Below are 17998 nucleotides of genomic sequence, written 5' to 3' on the forward strand. Positions count from 1 at the left end.
TGCGTTCTGTCAGTAAGAACCCCATGCTGAGTTTACTGCTAGAGTAGGATTCCATATGAACTTGGTAAGAAGAACCCAGCCAAACTTAGCCGTCCATGGACACCAAATACTCCATTGTCTGAAGGACTCTTCAAATAGGATGTCCCACTTTAGCAGTATGGCTTCCCCAGATAATATTACCATTCGTGGAAATTAATAAAAATTACCGGTAATTTGGATTTTTTATTTCCTTTCCATTTCTTTTTTTTTTAGAAAAGGTCAGCCTTCAAGAGATGGACAACAACCCTGGTCTGATCAATGGTCTGGCATCTCCAGCCTTGCTGGTTATGGTGACTTCTTCTGAAGGTCCCCTTGGGGGTACGCAACAGCCACCTCATTATACAGTCCCAATGTCCATGGAGAAACCCCCTCAAATCACCTACCTAAGCCCAGCTTACCCTCTCCTGTACCCACCTCAGGAGCACATGAACTCTACCTGCCCCCCTCAACTTCTTCCGCTTCCCCCACAATATGGACATCATCGTCTGGACCGGGCAGGAGTGGGGGTTTTGGGGTACGGAGCACTTCACCCCTTTGGTGCTTTCCGTCTATCAGAGGGAGTGGAGAGACTCCAGCCTGGATTTTTGAACCCTAAAAGGATGAAGGGCGATGCAGAGACCCTCCAGATCCGATATCTTCCCATGGAAACAGGGATGGAGGTTCCTCGTGTTCAAGGAGGTTCTGGGATCCCCCAAATATCTCACAGAAGTTCTCCCAAAGCAAGGTCAAGTGCGCACAAAAAAGGTAAGAACTGGGAGTCGAGTCAAGGATATATATTATACTTTCGGGTTGGGTAGAAGACTTCATAGATCCTTCATGTGGATCCATCAGAACCCAGAAGGGCTGGAGTGATGAGAGTGATCCGCCAGGCATCATGACGGAACTGGTTTCAAGAATTCAAAGAATCGTATTCAAATTAGACCGTTTTAGCAGACAGGATGTTATAGTCGGGGGTTAAGTTTACCGCAAACACGATTGCTTGCATTCTTCACGATTGTCTCTTCTTAAAGGGCCGGTAGTGCCCCCCCCCCAAACTAAGTTTGTTTCGCTTTTCTCCTCTCCTCGATATCTCAGATTGCCGTCACTTCATTAAATGTAAGCGTTTGAGAAGGTAATGCCGCGCGGTAGGATGGGGATGATGGGAGCAGGCGTTTTGAGTTTGCGTTCCGCCATTGTTGCTGCCGGTTACAAATTAACCGGTTTATTTATTTTGGGGTAATTTGTTAACATTTGCATAAAAATGGATCTTCCTGCATTCCAACTGCGGAGGCTTCGGCGCTTCCCCCATAAGCCTTCAAAAGACCCTCTTTTCTAGAAGACTAGATACAATGTCTTTGTAGCATTTCTATCGCCAGGCTAAGCGTGATGGGATTTGTAGTATGGAGTGCTGTATTTTCTCATGGCCTATCATGGTTTGACCCAGAGTTGATTTTATTTTTTTACACCACGTTTAAGGGCCACGGCCACTTCCCAGTTGGAGGTCTTTGATGAAGAAATGGTAAAACCCCTGCTTGAACACAGGTGTTCTAATGTCTTTCAAGTACCCCCATTGGACAGGGTAAAGTGTAAAATTCCTACTATGGCGACGCTAACTGAACAGGTTTGGCTATACCTGCTTGAACACAGGTGGTTCCAACAAAATAAGTCAAACTGATTTGTTGTCCTGGAGGAAAATGCCAGAGCAGGCTGAGCATGATGGGAGTTGCTGAGCACATGAGCCAAATATGCCGTCCCAATGGCTTCGACGGCCGACTTGTTTAATGTATTCGGGTCCACGTGCCAAGCGGGGATGGCGGAGGGTCGATACTACGCTAAATTGAGGGCACTGACTCGGATTTGAGCAGATGCTCCTCTGGAGATCCCAGGAGAGAGAGCGAGAGAGAGAGGGAGAGAGGGAGAGAGAGAGGGAGAGACAAAGGACGAGAGATTAGCAGGACGTATGAATAAGAGAGAGAGTCAGGAAGCACAGGCGAGAAGGAGGGAGTGCAGCAGAATAAAAGGGGACAAATAAATGGAGGGTGGGGAGGGGCAGCATGAACCATCCCATTAGCAATTTCCCACTTCTCCCCCCAACCTCGGCGTTCAGAAGACCTCTCCTCATTCTCATGGAGATTGTATGGAATGGGTAGGAGGGGCCGGTCTCACCCCCCGCAGAAAGCATTGTTAGGAGGTGGCATGGGGGGGTAATAGCTAAACACACCTGTAGCTCCGAAGGGTACCCCCATCGTGCCCCACCTTTAAATTCAGCCCGCGGCTTAATGCCCAGGACGTGCCTACTAGGCAATGTGGCTTTGGAATCACGACTGTCCCTACTAATTCAGGACTGTTGGCAGGTATGATTCCATACACCACGTCATATACTCTCCGGCCCCTATAGGGCTCTGGTAGGCAGATGGGCTTCAGGTAAAGCTCCGTAAACCTGAAACAGGAAGCCGGCCGACGCGCACAATTTCACTTTCCTTTCAATAACCAATGTGTAGTGGATACAGGCGCTCGTTATACCACTTCTGTACATTCAGATAACTTCCCTGTGCAAACGTCGATACCACCTACACCTACTAGTAAATTCCCACCTCCAAATATCCCCAATGAACGTCAGACTGTCTCATGTCCAACAGTCCTGAATTTCTCAGGACTGTCCCAAAAAACCCATTCTTAGAAAAATAAATAGACCCAATTCGGCCCATCTAGTCTGTAAAGACTCAGCCATATTCCTATCGCATGCATGTTTACATTCCCTCACTGTATTAACCTCTACCACTTCTGCTGGGAGGCTGTTCCAATTGTATGACTCTTTACAATTTACTATCTGGCATATCTAATACCAGATAAAAAACATGGTCTACGGCAAGCTTTATCACCTAGGCAGACAGATATAGACCACGGAAAGCCGACAGGTGGTAGATATCGAACTGCAACTCTCAGGATCCTCAGCCTGCCTATGGCAGGGGTTGATTTCTCTGGTGGTGTTAATGCGTCGCCCCGATTACCCCACGAAGCATGTGTTTGGGTATCTGTAACATGGCAGGTCACCTATTGATTCGATGTCAGCGGACCGGCGGGTGCAAATCTATAGGAGGTTATCTGGCGCCCAGGCGGCCCCCCATCGCTCTTTGTCGCTGTATAATGGGGGGGTGTTATTCGGGGTCATGGAGCACGGCTGAAAGGTCACAGCCTCCCCACGGAGCGCTAATTGCTCCTGCCACTGAAAGCTGATGGGAGGATGCGTCAAAGAATGGAGCCTCCAGCTAGGCAGAAAATTAGCAATTCTGGATAAAACGACTGTTAACAGATACCGCGGACACAAAGAACGCTCCGTGCAAACGGCCCACCTCGGCCGTGCGGCCAGTGCTAGCCTCATGCACATGATAAGAGCCTCCGTCCCCTGCACATAGTAATAGCCCCCATCCCCTGCACATAGTAATAGCCTCCGTCCCCTACATATAGTAGTAGCCTCTAACCCCTGCACATAGTAATAGCCTCTATCCCCTACATATAGTAATAGCCCCTATCCCCTACATATAGTAATAGCCTCCGTCCCCTACATATAGTAATAGCCTCTGTCCCCTACATATAGTAATAGCCTCTATCCCCTGCACATAGTAATAGCCTCTATCCCCTGCACATAGTAATAGCCTCTATCCCCTGCACATAGTAATAGCCTCTATCCCCTGCACATAGTAATAGCCTCTATCCCCTGCACATAGTAATAGCCCCTATCCCTGCACATAGTAATAGCCTCTATCCCCTGCACATAGTAATAGCCTCTATCCCCCCCCTGCACATAGTAATAGCCTCTATCCCCTGCACATAGTAATAGCCTCTATCCCCTACATATAGTAATAGCCTCTATCCCCTGCACATAGTAATAGCCTCTATCCCCTGCACATAGTAATAGCCTCTATCCCCTACATATAGTAATAGCCTCTATCCCCTGCACATAGTAATAGCCTCTATCCCCTGCACATAGTAGTAGCCTCTATCCCCTACATATAGTAATAGCCTCTGTCCCCTGCACATAGTAATAGCCTCTATCCCCTACATATAGTAATAGCCTCTATGCCCTGCACATAGTAATAGCCTCTATCCCCTACATATAGTAATAGCCTCTATCCCCTGCACATAGTAATAGCCTCTATCCCCTACATATAGTAATAGCCTCTGTCCCCTGCACATAGTAATAGCCTCTATCCCCTACATATAGTAATAGCCTCTATCCCCTGCACATAGTAATAGCCTCTATCCCCTGCACATAGTAATAGCCTCTATCCCCCGCACATAGTAATAGCCTCTATCCCCCGCACATAGTAATAGCCTCTAGTGCCTTCTAGTTCTGAAAGACTTAATCCGTTTCAACGCTCTTACCAAATGACCGTCCATGTTTGTTCTGTTCCAGATAAGAAGTCCTCGGTCCCATTGTCCCTACTGTGTCCTCTGTGCCACAGACACCTTCAGAAAGATGAGCTGTCGCTGCACTTGCAAGAAGAGTTGGAACATCTGGAGCAGCTCTCTGACAGGTAACAGACCCCAGCATGGCCCATGTGCCTCAAACATACATCAAGTAACACACTGGGGATTTATTCACTAAAGTGGGAGTTGGCCGGAGAGTTGACGTCTCACCTCCCTGACTTAAGCAGTATGAGGGGTCAATTCTGACAAGTGTCTCCTGGACGATGAGGTCCTTCATAAAGCATAGTCCATATGAAGTGAGGTTCCATAAATCTCCCCACGTTAAGATGCCCATGGAGCTGAGTCCTTCTCTCAGAAGCTCATTCAGGTTAGCCCTTCTTAATACATAAGGAGAGGACATCACGCAATGTTCTTCTACGCAAGGAAACATGGAACATTCTGTCTCAACAGTAAGAAGAGTAAATTATGGAGTTTAATGACTAAACAATGAGACATTCCAATTTACCAACCATGGATTATGAAGGACCAACTGTGACCCAGCATAATGCTTGGTCAACTCGATGATTATTACTATACATTCTAAAGAGGCCAACCTGGACCTTTTCGTGGGAAAGGTCCTGCCAATGTTGTATCTTCAGAATGCATAGGCTATCATATGTGTTTATGGTATGAAAGAATTCACAATGGAAGTCTAATTCTACTATATTTCCTCTCTTGAAGTGAGACGGATGCACAGTTGGAAGCCACACAACGTATCATCTCGCAGGTAAATACCAAATAATACATATATTTGCATGATGGTACGTCGACGACATTACTTATTATATCTCTTTTACCTCTTCCTTCCTCTTCTTTTTTTTGTCTAGTCCCCAGTGCTAGGGAGGACTTCTCCCAGTGACTCACCATTAATGACCTCAGAAGATGGGCAGAAACTTGACAGGCAACAAGTGAGTTATTGTGGTTTCGTCGGCATTAATTGTGATGGAAAATGGAATGGAACGGTCGGTCGTTATGACGCAACGTTTGTGTTATCCTGATGGGATGATAATGTTATCTTTTTTTCTTCGTTAAGGTTTATCAACAAGTTAAAATCAACCGAGAGGAACGTCTTGGAGGTGAGGCCCCCCTCAGTTACGGACTGTAAGACTAGTACTTTACCGAGATAGTGGTAGATAAGTGGAAAAGCTTACCAGAAATGGAAGCTAAGACGAGACCAAGGACTAGGAGAAGACTAGATGGACCGAATGGATCTGATTTGCTGCCAGATTCTGTTTCTAGCCTTATCTTTGTATTGGACTCACTTTGTCTCTCTGTCTGCCAAACAGCCCGAGCAGGAAGGTGTAAAAGAGGCCGAGTGCATACAGAGGAGACTCACAGTGATCTCACGCAGGGGATTACGGTGAGAATAATGGATTCTTTGGTCCAAGTTGATAACTTTTTATCAGGCCAACATAGAAAAAGATGTAAGGTTACCTTTTAGAACCTCAGAGGCCTCTTCATGATTCCATCGGAATGATTCCATTTGAAGAAGAGAGGCCTCTGACATTCCGAATAACTCTACGCCATTTTCTGTGTTGGCCCAGTTGAGGGTAATAAGGGATTGTGTTGGGTGTTAACCAAAGCTGGCCAGAGAAATATCATTCCTGGGCAAAGAATGGTCATGTTTGGTTGGGTTTTACACCGTTTACTCGAGCCCAACACAGCCAATTGACCTTGTCGTTCTTCAGCAACTTGCCCAAAACGAGAGCTGTGATTTGGTGAACCTACAGCGTTCCTTTTTTTTTTTGGTAGAGCGACGTTCTCAGAGCAACGGAGGTTCCTTTGGGAATTTTGGAGACCTCTTCTCCAGAAGGTTATTGACATTCTGGAGAGAATTCAAAGGAGGGCGAATAATCAGGGATGATTAAGGGATCTCAATATGTCCGGCTTGGAGGAGAGAAGAGAGAGAGGGGGATGGGAGAGAGACATTTAACAAAGAACAGGAGGGGAGTTTAGAATTATTGGAATAATATTTAGCACCGGAGGGTCAAAGGCTAAGGTGTAATTCTAGATTTATATATCTACTTGGGAACACGGAACTTACACGTTCTCTCTCTTTTAACATGGTCTGTGTCTGGTTTTTACGGGGGGATCGCAGCCTATTAAGATGGTCTCAGAGGAAAGCCAATGGGAGGACGAGGCCAGGACTCCCGAGAAACCATTGTCCCATGAAGCAGGTAAGAAGCGGAAAAAGACTGGAAAAAGTAAAAAGTCATGCATGCTCAAACCCTTCCCAAAAATAATTCTTAAAAAATAGTTTTTTGGTGGGGACGTTTAATTGTCATGTGATTCAAAAGAAGTCACTGATGGGTTGTTTCCATATAAATGGGGGGTGGGGCATTGAAACGTTTCTATATTGTTTTGATGCGATAATCCAGATCTACTATATCTCTGCTAGAGAGCGCAATCAAAGTTTTGTCCAAGTGGAACCGCAGCTTTAAATGGTGGCGCTCTAATTGTTTCTTCCACGGCCTCTCTCTTCAGACTGTCAGGCGTCTCCCGGCAGCGGCTTGTCCAGCCCCAGCGAGGAATCTGATAACGAGAACATTTCTGCCACCCACCCATCAAGGTAACCTACACCAAACACACAAAGCTGCTCGTAGTGTGCATGTGTGTGCATGCGCGAGGCTGTAGTGTGGATCTTGTCTTCCATCACAGCCTTCGTTGACTAATCACATCTCTAATTGATGCCATTTATCGGGGCCAATCTAGGGAAATATGTATTGTTGCGTAAGGTTGGGACCTCGGAGGTCTCTTCTTCAGATGAAATCATAGCATCTGCAGGAGAGACCTCTGAGGTTCCAAAAGTCTCTGCGACTTAACTTCAGAGGATGATATCCGTTATAATCATTTTCCCCATTGTTAGCTGGCAAAAGCTTTTTTAACTTGGTGCCCAAGGTGGCTGATACTTATGACTTTGGGTAGCATGAATGGTAGCTGGGTGTAAGCGTGTGAGTGTGTGTGTGTATGTGTGTGCATGTATGTGTGTGTGTATGCGTGTATGCATGTGTGCGCGTATGTGTGTGCGTGTATGCGTGTATGTGTGTGCGTGTATGTGTGTGCGTGCAAGCGTGTGCATGTATGTGTGTGTATGTATGTGTGTGCGTGTATGCATGTATGTGTGTGCGTGTATGTATGTGCGTGTATGTGTGTGTGTAAGCATGTGCATGTAAGCATGTGCGTGTATGTGTGTGCGTGTAAGCGTGTGCGTGTATGCATGTGCGTCTGTCCTGGTGTTCAGGCTCTTAGTTCTTCCACTTGCGTTGCTTTCAGGGACCTGAGTTTAGAGACGCTGAGACTCAAAATACAGGAACTGACAGAAAAATTACGAAATGCAAATACCTGCCACATCTGCCTGGTGAGTCCTCGCGCCTTCCCCGTGTCACTGGTGACCGCACGCCTGCCACCTCCACGGCTCCCACATGGCAGTTACACGTGCAGTTAGCATGTCCTGGGGCTGATCCGGGTTGCGTTATGTTTTGCAGGATTCATACAGTGTCCCCGTCACCTCCATCCAGTGCTGGCACATTCACTGCGAGGGATGCTGGCTGCGATCGCTGGTAACTGTAACTCCTCTTTATATATCTATATGTATATGTACACTAATACGCACACATACTAACACGCACACACTCTAACACACACTAACACGCACACATACTAACACCCACACACACACATACTAACACCCACACACAATAACACCCACACATACTAACACGCACACATACTAACACACACACTAACACACCCACATACTAACACGCACACATTCTAACACACACTAACACGCACACATACTAACACCCACACACACTAACACACACACATACCAGCACACATACTAACACCCACGCACAATAACACCCACACATACTAACACACACACTAACACACACTAACACACCCACATACTAACACACACACATACTAACACACACTAACACGCACACATACTAACACCCACACACACTAACACACACACACACTAACCCCTACGCAAACCCACGCACACACCCCCACACTCCACACACTAACACCCACACACACTAACACTCACACACACTAACACACACATACCAACACGCACACATACTAACACCCACACACACTAACACACACATACCAACACGCACACATACTAAAACGCACACACACTAACACCCACACACAATAACCCCCACACATACTAACACAATTGAAAAGGCGAATTGATGGTTAGAAAACCCCTTTGCAGTTATGTTATAGCCAGAAATGGCTTTGTTCCTGGCCCAAAATGGGCGACTAGACGGGCCGGGCGGGTCTGATCTGCCGCAGATTCTACGCTTCAGTTCCTCACAACCCAAACACTATTTATCTCAGATCGGCCCATGAAAATTGCCATGTAGGTTCCAGTGGTCACCAGATTAGGATACTTTGAAAAAGGGACTTCCGAGGGTTTGACAGCTTATATGAAAAGAACCGCTGAATCAGACAGGATGGGATGGGTTACGATGATGTAAGAAAAGAAACCCTTTTTCCTCTTTTTCTTCTAATATCTCATGGAAACAGGATTTTTGACGACACATAAGAATTATTCACTGAATATCTTGAAACTTTTCATTTTTGTTTAAAGTCCAGCGGGGGGGGGTAATTAATTTAAAGATAATTTTAAAAAATCACATTTTTTTCATTTTTTTTAAAGGCGCTGTTACTTTTAGAAAAAAAAAGCATTTATTTATTTGTATTCTAGTAGCATCATTTTAATCTTTCCTCCTATGGTTTAATCGCATGAAAACAACACAAACATTTTTAAGAGGCTCTTTCACTTTCTATGGCAACAGCCTATCGGTGCCTGCATTTGGGTCACATGATCATTAAGCATTCCCAGCACAATGTCAAAGGTTTGAAGGGTTTAGGCGATCACCTGTACTAAGAATGCTGTTTCTAAACCCAGCAGTATCGATGGGACAGCACCTTTAAAAAGTGTATGTTGTATTTCTGAGAGCGCTGGCTGCTAGTGATGAGATTAGCAATGCCATAAACTTTCACTAATGCCCAACCCATCTTTATTTCTCATCCCCAGGGCGCGAAAAAGCTATGTCCCCAGTGCAACACCATCACATCCCCCAGCGACCTGCGCAGGGTGTACTTATGACCTGCAGAGCATTGCACCATTGATGTCACATCCTACAGACCGATCCACAGACGCCCGTCACAACAATCAGAGCATTTTAAACCAGGATGTCTCATCTGATTTTGCATACCAGGGAACTCTCTAGGGGTTGACCCGGAGTCTCTAGGCGACGCTCTGCTTCCCTGGCGTCTTCAGGTCACCCTTTTCGATCTCCAGGGCGGGGATACCGTTTTAAGCCACCCCCCCTTTTCCATTTAATGTTATCTGAAGCTAGCCCTGCCCCTCACAGGGCTAACCACGCCCTTCAACTGGCTCACTCCGCCCTTGTGTATATCTAGCCCCGCCCCCTTCACAAAGCCACTCCCCCCCAAAGAGAAGTCCCCTAGGTTTGTTGTTGTTATTTACCAGGCTGGCATTTTTATTGTAAAATGCGGTATATACGGACTATATGGGAACCGTCGTACTGATTGGACGAAGGCGGGATTAACCCTTTATTATTAGCGTATGCAAATTCAAGAATGATAATAAAGCGTGTCTTTGAAAAATAAAATGGTTCAAACAGATCTTTTGGGTCATTTTTTGTTGCAGTGGTAGAGGTCGGATGTACTAAAATGTTTAGATATAAAATACATAGAGGGTGGTAGATAAATGGAACTGCCTCCCAGCAGAAGTTAATACAGTCACGGAATTTAGACCAAGGACTGGTTAGGGTCAGAGTCTTTAAATGGGCAGACTAGATGGGGCCGAATGGGCCTGATCTGTCAAATTCTATGTCTCCATGTCCTGTCCAGTAGGGACCCTCGAGCCGCTCAGCACCCTGTTATCTGGGACTGGGGGGACCTTTCTAAATGAGCTGCCCCTGAGACTCCTGAAATATTAACCCCTTAATATTAAGATTCTACGTAGTGACTCGCTAAATGTGTTGCCCAAATGGGTCTAATACTGATGCTCAAGGAAACCCTGACTTGTTCTTCTTTAAAGATACATTTAGTAGAGTCACCTGCATTCAAGCAGGGATATCAACCATAACATACTGATAGCAAAAGCACTAATTAATTAGGAGCCTTAGATATCATCAGATCAATGGAGAGTATGAATGAGTTAACTGATGACTGTGTGACCCAAAGACTTGCCCCTCCACCCTGAGATTGGGGCAAAAACCACTGAGACCGAGCGGGATCCCAGGTACACCAATAACCTTGTGATTTAATTGCCACTGGGGTGTGGTGTAAATCAGTGGTGGCTAATTCCTGGGTTCAGGGCTTGCCCTGAGTCTTTTACCCCTATCTCGGGGCGAACGGGCAGATTCTCCAGGTCACGCAGTCTGGAGATAGATGACTCCTTAGTATTCTATTTAAAGATGACTTGGTGTTTTTTTTTTTAATCACAGCCGAAGTCCCTGCTTGAGCACAGGTGACTTAATGATAAGAATATCATCTCCTTACAGGTCACAGTTATCATATCTTTAACCATTTGTAGTCAGAACTGACTACAGATGAAGACAGAATCAGATGCACAAAGCATGCGCAGTTCTACACTAAAGCTCTGTAGAATGACACCGCATTCGGTCATCGTCCTCTTCCCCTTTTCCATGCTATACTCAAGCTTGCTCCAGGTGAATCATGTTTCTTTCACGGCTGTGGTTGCCTCATGTTCTCCGTTGTAGCCCTGGTTAGAATTTCCAAGGGCATCGGCTCTGGTTTGGGGTTGGAGGTGGGTGAAGAAGATGACTTCTAAAACCAATACCTGTGGGTTTAAGGAAGAAAGTCTCGTGGAGACCTGTATTACCCAGGCGGGGGCAATTAAACCCATTCCAGATGATCCACTATCCTGCAGGGATCCTGATCTGGTATGGACAATATAGAGGAGGCCACCCATTTCTATCCAACGAACAGCATCTCCACCCTAAACAAGGAGGGCAGTAAAGCTCTGGAATCCGCGGCCTGTGGAGGTGATGGGTCGGACTAGGTTTACGCCCCGCCGAGGAACCGGTCGACGCTTCTCTTGAAATATCGGTCGATCCGGTGCTACGTTCGGCGGAGTCACCCCTGATGCGCGACCTTCAAAGAGTTTTTGACGGCCTCCATCTGGATCAAGGCGATGAGGAGAAATCTTGGACTTGATGCAATTAGTTTTCTGTTCGGATTTTCCTCGTATTATTGTATTTTTTGTTCCCTTAGGAAATAAATACCACCACGCACTGCTGTATCCAAGGAAACCCCATATTTTTGTTGTAGACTCAATATAACATCATAACGTGTATTCTAGGGTGCAAACGTGAGCAAAGCCTTGGATTTCCATGTTTTCATCTTACCAAGAATCCATGTTTGGGCGCAGATCTGCTAAGTGCAGGTTTGACCTGGCGTCTCCGGGTGAAGCGATGCGTGGCCCACGTCTCCGGGTCACTGTCCTGTTTCTCCAGGGCAGGGGAGTGGTGTTTGTTTAGCCACGCCCACTGCCTGCTCAATTCTCCTCCCACTCCAAACCAATTTAATGGGGCTGGTCCCATCCGACAAAAACACAAGCATAGGCCACGGGGGGGGGGGAGTCCAAAGGGCCAGGGTCTTCTGGCCTGAAATTTATTACACCCCTGAAATTGGCTGAACGCGAGGACCCCCACGGCGACAGTGAAACGGGAGCTCGCATTCTGTAATAAATAAATAGTCTCTGATCAGCAGTTTCACAGTAGGGGAGATATCATCAAATCATCAAAAAATTAGTTTAGCGTATAGAAAATGTACACAAACTTTCACAAAACGGCTAAATCTCTTGGAAACATTCTGGAAAGTTTATGCTAATTCTTCCGGCTATAATCTTGAGTTCTACCTTAACACAGGCCGTGCGACTTGGTCTCGCTCACAGTATACTGTATTTTATAAGAACCTTTCCCCCACTCAGTTTATTAATGGCCTCGTCTCCAATATTTGGGGTATTTACAGCCTCGTCTCCAATATTTGGGGGTATTTACAGCCTCGTCTCCAATATTTGGGGGTATTTACAGCCTCGTCTCCAATATTTGGGGTTATGTACAGCCTCGTCTCCAATATTTGGGGGTATTTACAGCCTCGTCTCCCATATTCGGGGGTATTTACAGCCTCGTCTCCAATATTTGGGGTTATGTACAGCCTCGTCTCCAATATTTGGGGGTATTTACAGCCTCGTCTCCAATATTCGGGGGTATTTACAGCCTCGTCTCCAATATTTGGGGTTATGTACAGCCTCGTCTCCAATATTTGGGGGTATTTACAGCCTCGTCTCCAATATTTGGGGGTATTTACAGCCCCGTCTCCACTATTTGGGGTAAATATTTACTATATTTAACTTCTATCCAGACCCATTATCTCTACGGTTTCAACCTAGCACGCGCATGTTCACACAAACACCTTAAAATTACCCTTAAATCCTAGTTTCACTGTGCCCACATAATCCCCCCTCCTCGTCACTCTCTCTCTCCGTCACTCTCTCTCTGTCTCTCTGCCGCTCTCTTTCACTCCCTCACTTTCAGTCACACAGTGGAAATCTCCGCTATGTTCAGATGTGCTTTTTTTTCTCTCTCTGTCTTGGAAACCCCATTCTGAACTTCCTCTCTGCGTTTGTATATAACGGAGAATCGGCAGTGACACACACACACTTAAAACTCGAGTTGCAAGCGGAGAGAACTCTGTGCTCCTCTTCCACCCCCCCAGAAGACAACCATGACCACCTCGGTGGACCCAGAATGCCCAGGAGACTCACGGAGAAGACATCGCTGTCTGGATTACTGCTTGGTCGTTTCATTGGTGCTGCTGACCTTAGCCGTGGGGCTGATGTGTGCCTTTTATTTTGCCTGGGAGAAACCCCGTCTGGGTCACCAGTGGAAGGAACTCACGGACCACCAAGTAAGTACCATATTCGGAGAATATCAAATTCTGATTTAAAAAAAATCAAAAAAAAATCTTCCTATGCTTGTATTTTACAAAAGTTCGGTATAAAAAAAAAAAGTAAAATAAATAAATAAATAAATAAATAAAAGTTTAAAAAAAAAGTTTAAAAAGGTAAAAAAAACCAAAAACTAGCATAATAATATTAAAAATTAAGAAAGATAATTCTATTTTTTTTTATGGTGTAGGGTTGCGGAGGAAATAATTTAAATTATTCCCTTCTATGGAAAAAAATATTTTTAAATAATTTAATAACCATTTTTTTTATTATACATATTACACATCTTCAGATATACATTCAATGTTTTGGTGCTAACCTACTTCTCTTCTTGTTTTATTTTTCTTATGTTGTAATTTCGATTTTTCTCTCTTTCTTTACAGAGAAACAATGCGCACCTTGTGACAGAAAAAAGTAAGAGTCCTTTTTTTTAATTATTTATTATTTCTACTTGAACGATAAAGAATATGGGTTCTTCTAAGCACATTCAGAGAGCTACATTCCATTACAATATGTTACGTTGATGGAGCCTCAGCAGATTAAAGTTGACAATATTCTACAGAATTAAATGACATCCATTGTGGATCTAGTAGAAAAATTCCACCGAGGAACCGACTATCTTAAGCTAAAAGCTTAGTATGTCTCTCTAATTCTTAGTATGTCTCTCTAATTCTATCTTTCCACCAGCTCTTGGCATGACAATATATAATATCAACCTTTTTCCCCCCCATATAGCATTGCTAGGTAACACCACCTTGGAGTGTGACCTTGACGGCGTTGGCAACGTGTTCGTAGGATCGAATTTCAAGTGTATCTCTAAGAAACTTCAGGTAGGCCAAAGCGGCCTCTATTACGTCTACTCCCAGATGGTCTTGAAATGCGTCGACAGATCTGCCTGCAAGCAGAATGGCTCGGCGTCCATCACCGTCCTGAGAAATGGAGACAAGGGGAGCCCACTCCTGACACTCAGCGTCCAGATCTCCGAGTCGGCGAAGACTATCTTCCCCTCGTCATTCTCGGGGAGTCTCAAGCACCTTTCCAAAGGAGATCGGTTGAGCACCCATCTCTGGACTGACCGGCCGCACGACGACTGGCAGCTGGACCAGAAGGACAACAACTTCTTCGGGCTCTTCTGGGTCAGTGATTTTAACAGCGTGCAAATTCACGAATGATCATACAACAACAACAAAAAGGACAAAGACAATAATACCTCCATGAACTCTGCACTACTCGATCTTATTTATATATATCCTATGAGGTCAACAGGAAGTTGGAGACCACCATGTAATTCCAAAAAAATGGTGGCGCTCTCTGAGCTTCTGCATCGTGCTGGAAACACGGCACAGGGCGTCCTTACAATCACAGTGTGATAATTGCCACAGATTTTGTTTTTTCACTAGTATCTAGTGAGATCGTTTTACGCAGCGTCTGCCTCATGGGTGGCCACCCAGGAGAGAAGGTTTTGGATAAGGAGAATGTGCTGCTTTTATGTAGCGTGTAAATCTCTGCACTAGGGAGTAACTCACATAGTGAGATCACCGCTGTCTCGGAAATTAGAGCCCTTCTTAGCTGTCTCTCCACTTCCTCCAGTCTGTTTCTCCTTTTTTTCTTTATTTTCTCTCTTTATCTCTTTGATCTCTCACCCGTCTCTTTCACCATCCTCGCCCTCCAATCATCACTTTACATTTTCACAGAAAAAGAGTCTTTTGATAGACTTCCTCATCTCTCCACTTTGAGATCTTGAACCCCATTTTTATGAACTTGTCCCTATATGATGTTTTTAGGGATGCCATTCAAGTATCATATAATACCCTATAGGCACCTCGATAAAATTCCCTGTATGCGCTAAATTATTGAAGAACTGCCCATAATTCACCATTTCTGGGTAGTTTTTTTTGTGTGTCATGAGTCACAGCAGTTTTTTTGGCATGGTTGCTTACAGGGTATTTTAAGAGATGTCTTTATAACGGCTTTTAAATATAAACAAAAAATCCGTTCTATAGGCACCTCGATTAAATCCCCTGTATGCATTTAATAATTGAAAAAAAAACAAAAAAACATAAATAGAATATTATTTTATCACGTCACTTAGTTTTGTCGGCATGGATGCTTACAGGGTATTTTAAGAGATGTCCTTATAACACATTTTAAATATAATTTTGAAATCAGTTCTATAGGCACCTCGATAAAATTCCCTGTATGCATTTAAAAAATTATTATTATTATTTTAAAAAAAGGCTTTTAATGTGTTTCAATAGTTTTTTTTGCCACAAGGCTTACAGGGTATTTTAGGAGTTGTCCTTATAATGTGTTTTAAAAATAACTTAAAAATGTGTTCTATAGGCACCTCGATAAAATTCCCTGTAGGCATACAATAATAGAAAAAATATATATTTTAGGGTGAATTTTTTTAATGTCAGTTTTTTTTTGTATCTGCCTACAGAGAATTTTAAGAGATGTCTTTATAATATTTTGTGTTTCATATACATAAATAGAAATGTAAAAATCAAATCTTTCAAATCTTTTTGATTAAATGCATTATAAGATCATAATAATTAAAAAGTTAACCTATTTTTTTAAAATTAAACTACAATTTAAGGCGTCGGGAGCAGCTGATACTAGAATAACAATGAATTCAATAAGAAACAATGAATTTGTGACAAAATGCCCTCAAAAAAAGTACTCCGTAATTGAAACTAACATAAAATGTGTTTTTTTTAAATTTAAAAAAGGACATTTATGCTTAAAAGGGAAGTTCCAGTATCACAGCAGCTATAACACAAATATATTACTTTTCCCCAATCTAAACTAAGTTGCTTTTCTTTGCCAAAAAAACCACACAAATGACATATTTTAAAATGATCTACAATATATATTAGAATATAAATAGATATTTTTCTGTTGAAAAGCCCCAAAAAAATGATATGGTAGCATGAAAAATATTTTAGAACATTTTCATATACCTTTACTGGCCATTTTATCTCTATAAATTACTACATCTTCTGTATTTTCCCCACTACACCCCAAAACCTCGTTAAAAGTGGATTTAAGTCATTTTATGTAATTTTATGTAATTTTTTTTTTATACTTGTCTTGTACCTATTTATTTTATTTCTATTTATTTATGTATTTATATATTTAATTTAAGATCATTCCAATGTATTTATACTTGTAAATTAAGTTGTAAATTTACTCATTAAATATTTATTGATTAATATTTTTATTTCATGTTTTCTTCCGGTGGAAATGGGTTTATGACAAATTAAGTAGAAAAAAGTTTTTTTAATTCCACATACATCCCTAAACCTGCGCATATTTCGGAGGTGTGCTTACCTCGGGAGCCCTTGGTCTGACCCAGGGCAGCATCCCTCACTGTGGAGTGCAAGGATATGACATCATATCCCATGTTCTGTGTCATAAAATCCTACATCAGAGATCTCCTAAGCCTAGGCCATGATATATAAATGTAGCAACGTTGTCCAATGTTTTAGTAAAAAAGTACTGTATGTAATATAGAATAGAATATAGAATTCTAGATTGAGTGGCCTGGCCAATTAGATCTGTGATGTCATAGAACCTATGTCAGAGTATTACAGAGAGAATGTTCAAATTTCCTCTTCTTTTTTTACACTTTTTTTAGCATATCAAACATCTAATAATTGTTCCTTTATGTAAAATTCTTTAATCTTTGGTTCTTTCATCTTTAACTGTATAAAACTCACTAATTCAGACATAGGGAACCCCTTTGTGACCTAAGGACATATTATTACGTAGTAGTATAATATAATAGTATATTATAGTATATCATAGTTCACAACTGTGACATTCATTGGGAACCAGCCCTATTCATGCGATCATCACATATTGATCAGAATGCACTGGCCACTTTATTAGGCACACCTGTTCAATTGCTTGTTAACACAAATAGCTGATGAGCCAATCACACGGCAGCAACTCACCCGAGCATCAGAATGGGGAAGAAAGGAGATTTTAGTGACTTTGAACATGGCCTGGTCTGGTAATTTCACAAACTACTGATCTACTACCGATCGTGGATGTGCGGCCGACAAATCTGTAGCGCCCTTGTGATGCCATCAGGTCCATATGGACCAAAATCTCACGAAGAATGAAGGCAGTTCTGAAGGCAAAAGCAGGCCCAACCCGGTACTAGCAAGGTGTACCTAATAAAGTGGCCTGACTATGGTGAGGATAGCCGTTAATTATTAGTATATTATTATTATTATTTATATTAGTATTATCCATTATTAAGTGTTCAAGCATTATAAGATTTTGCTCGTCAATTAAGCATGTAATAATAAGTGCATTCATTAAAGTATACTAGTTTGAAGTATTTGGCCGGTGTGTTATTTTCCCCCCGCTACGCGGTGGTAATGGAAACTTTCTTCCAAGGTGGAAAGGAAACAGTAGTTATTATGAGACAGCAGAAAGTGCTGAACTTCCTCCCCATCTGAGGGA

General features: G+C 43.3%; 2 protein-coding genes across 2 annotated transcripts; both read left to right on the plus strand.

The window, feature by feature from the left end:
- Positions 1 to 272: 272 nt before the first annotated feature.
- Positions 273 to 9787, plus strand: LOC128492464 (E3 ubiquitin-protein ligase Rnf220-like). The gene is made up of 11 exons (XM_053465033.1): positions 273 to 783; positions 4436 to 4556; positions 5170 to 5215; positions 5316 to 5396; positions 5522 to 5564; positions 5775 to 5848; positions 6587 to 6665; positions 6973 to 7057; positions 7762 to 7846; positions 7974 to 8048; positions 9554 to 9787. The coding sequence occupies exons 1-11, from the start codon at positions 273 to 275 to the stop codon at positions 9623 to 9625; spliced, it is 1272 nt and encodes a 423-aa protein (XP_053321008.1). The 3' UTR covers positions 9626 to 9787.
- Positions 9788 to 13299: 3512 nt separating this feature from the next.
- On the plus strand, positions 13300 to 14943 carry LOC128491556 (uncharacterized). Its single transcript, XM_053463875.1, has 3 exons — positions 13300 to 13482; positions 13906 to 13936; positions 14258 to 14943. The coding sequence occupies exons 1-3, from the start codon at positions 13300 to 13302 to the stop codon at positions 14692 to 14694; spliced, it is 651 nt and encodes a 216-aa protein (XP_053319850.1). The 3' UTR covers positions 14695 to 14943.
- The last annotated feature ends 3055 nt before the right edge of the window (positions 14944 to 17998 follow it).

The sequence above is a fragment of the Spea bombifrons genome, chromosome 4 (genome assembly GCF_027358695.1).
Source record: "Spea bombifrons isolate aSpeBom1 chromosome 4, aSpeBom1.2.pri, whole genome shotgun sequence".
Lineage (NCBI taxonomy): Eukaryota > Metazoa > Chordata > Amphibia > Anura > Pelobatidae > Spea > Spea bombifrons.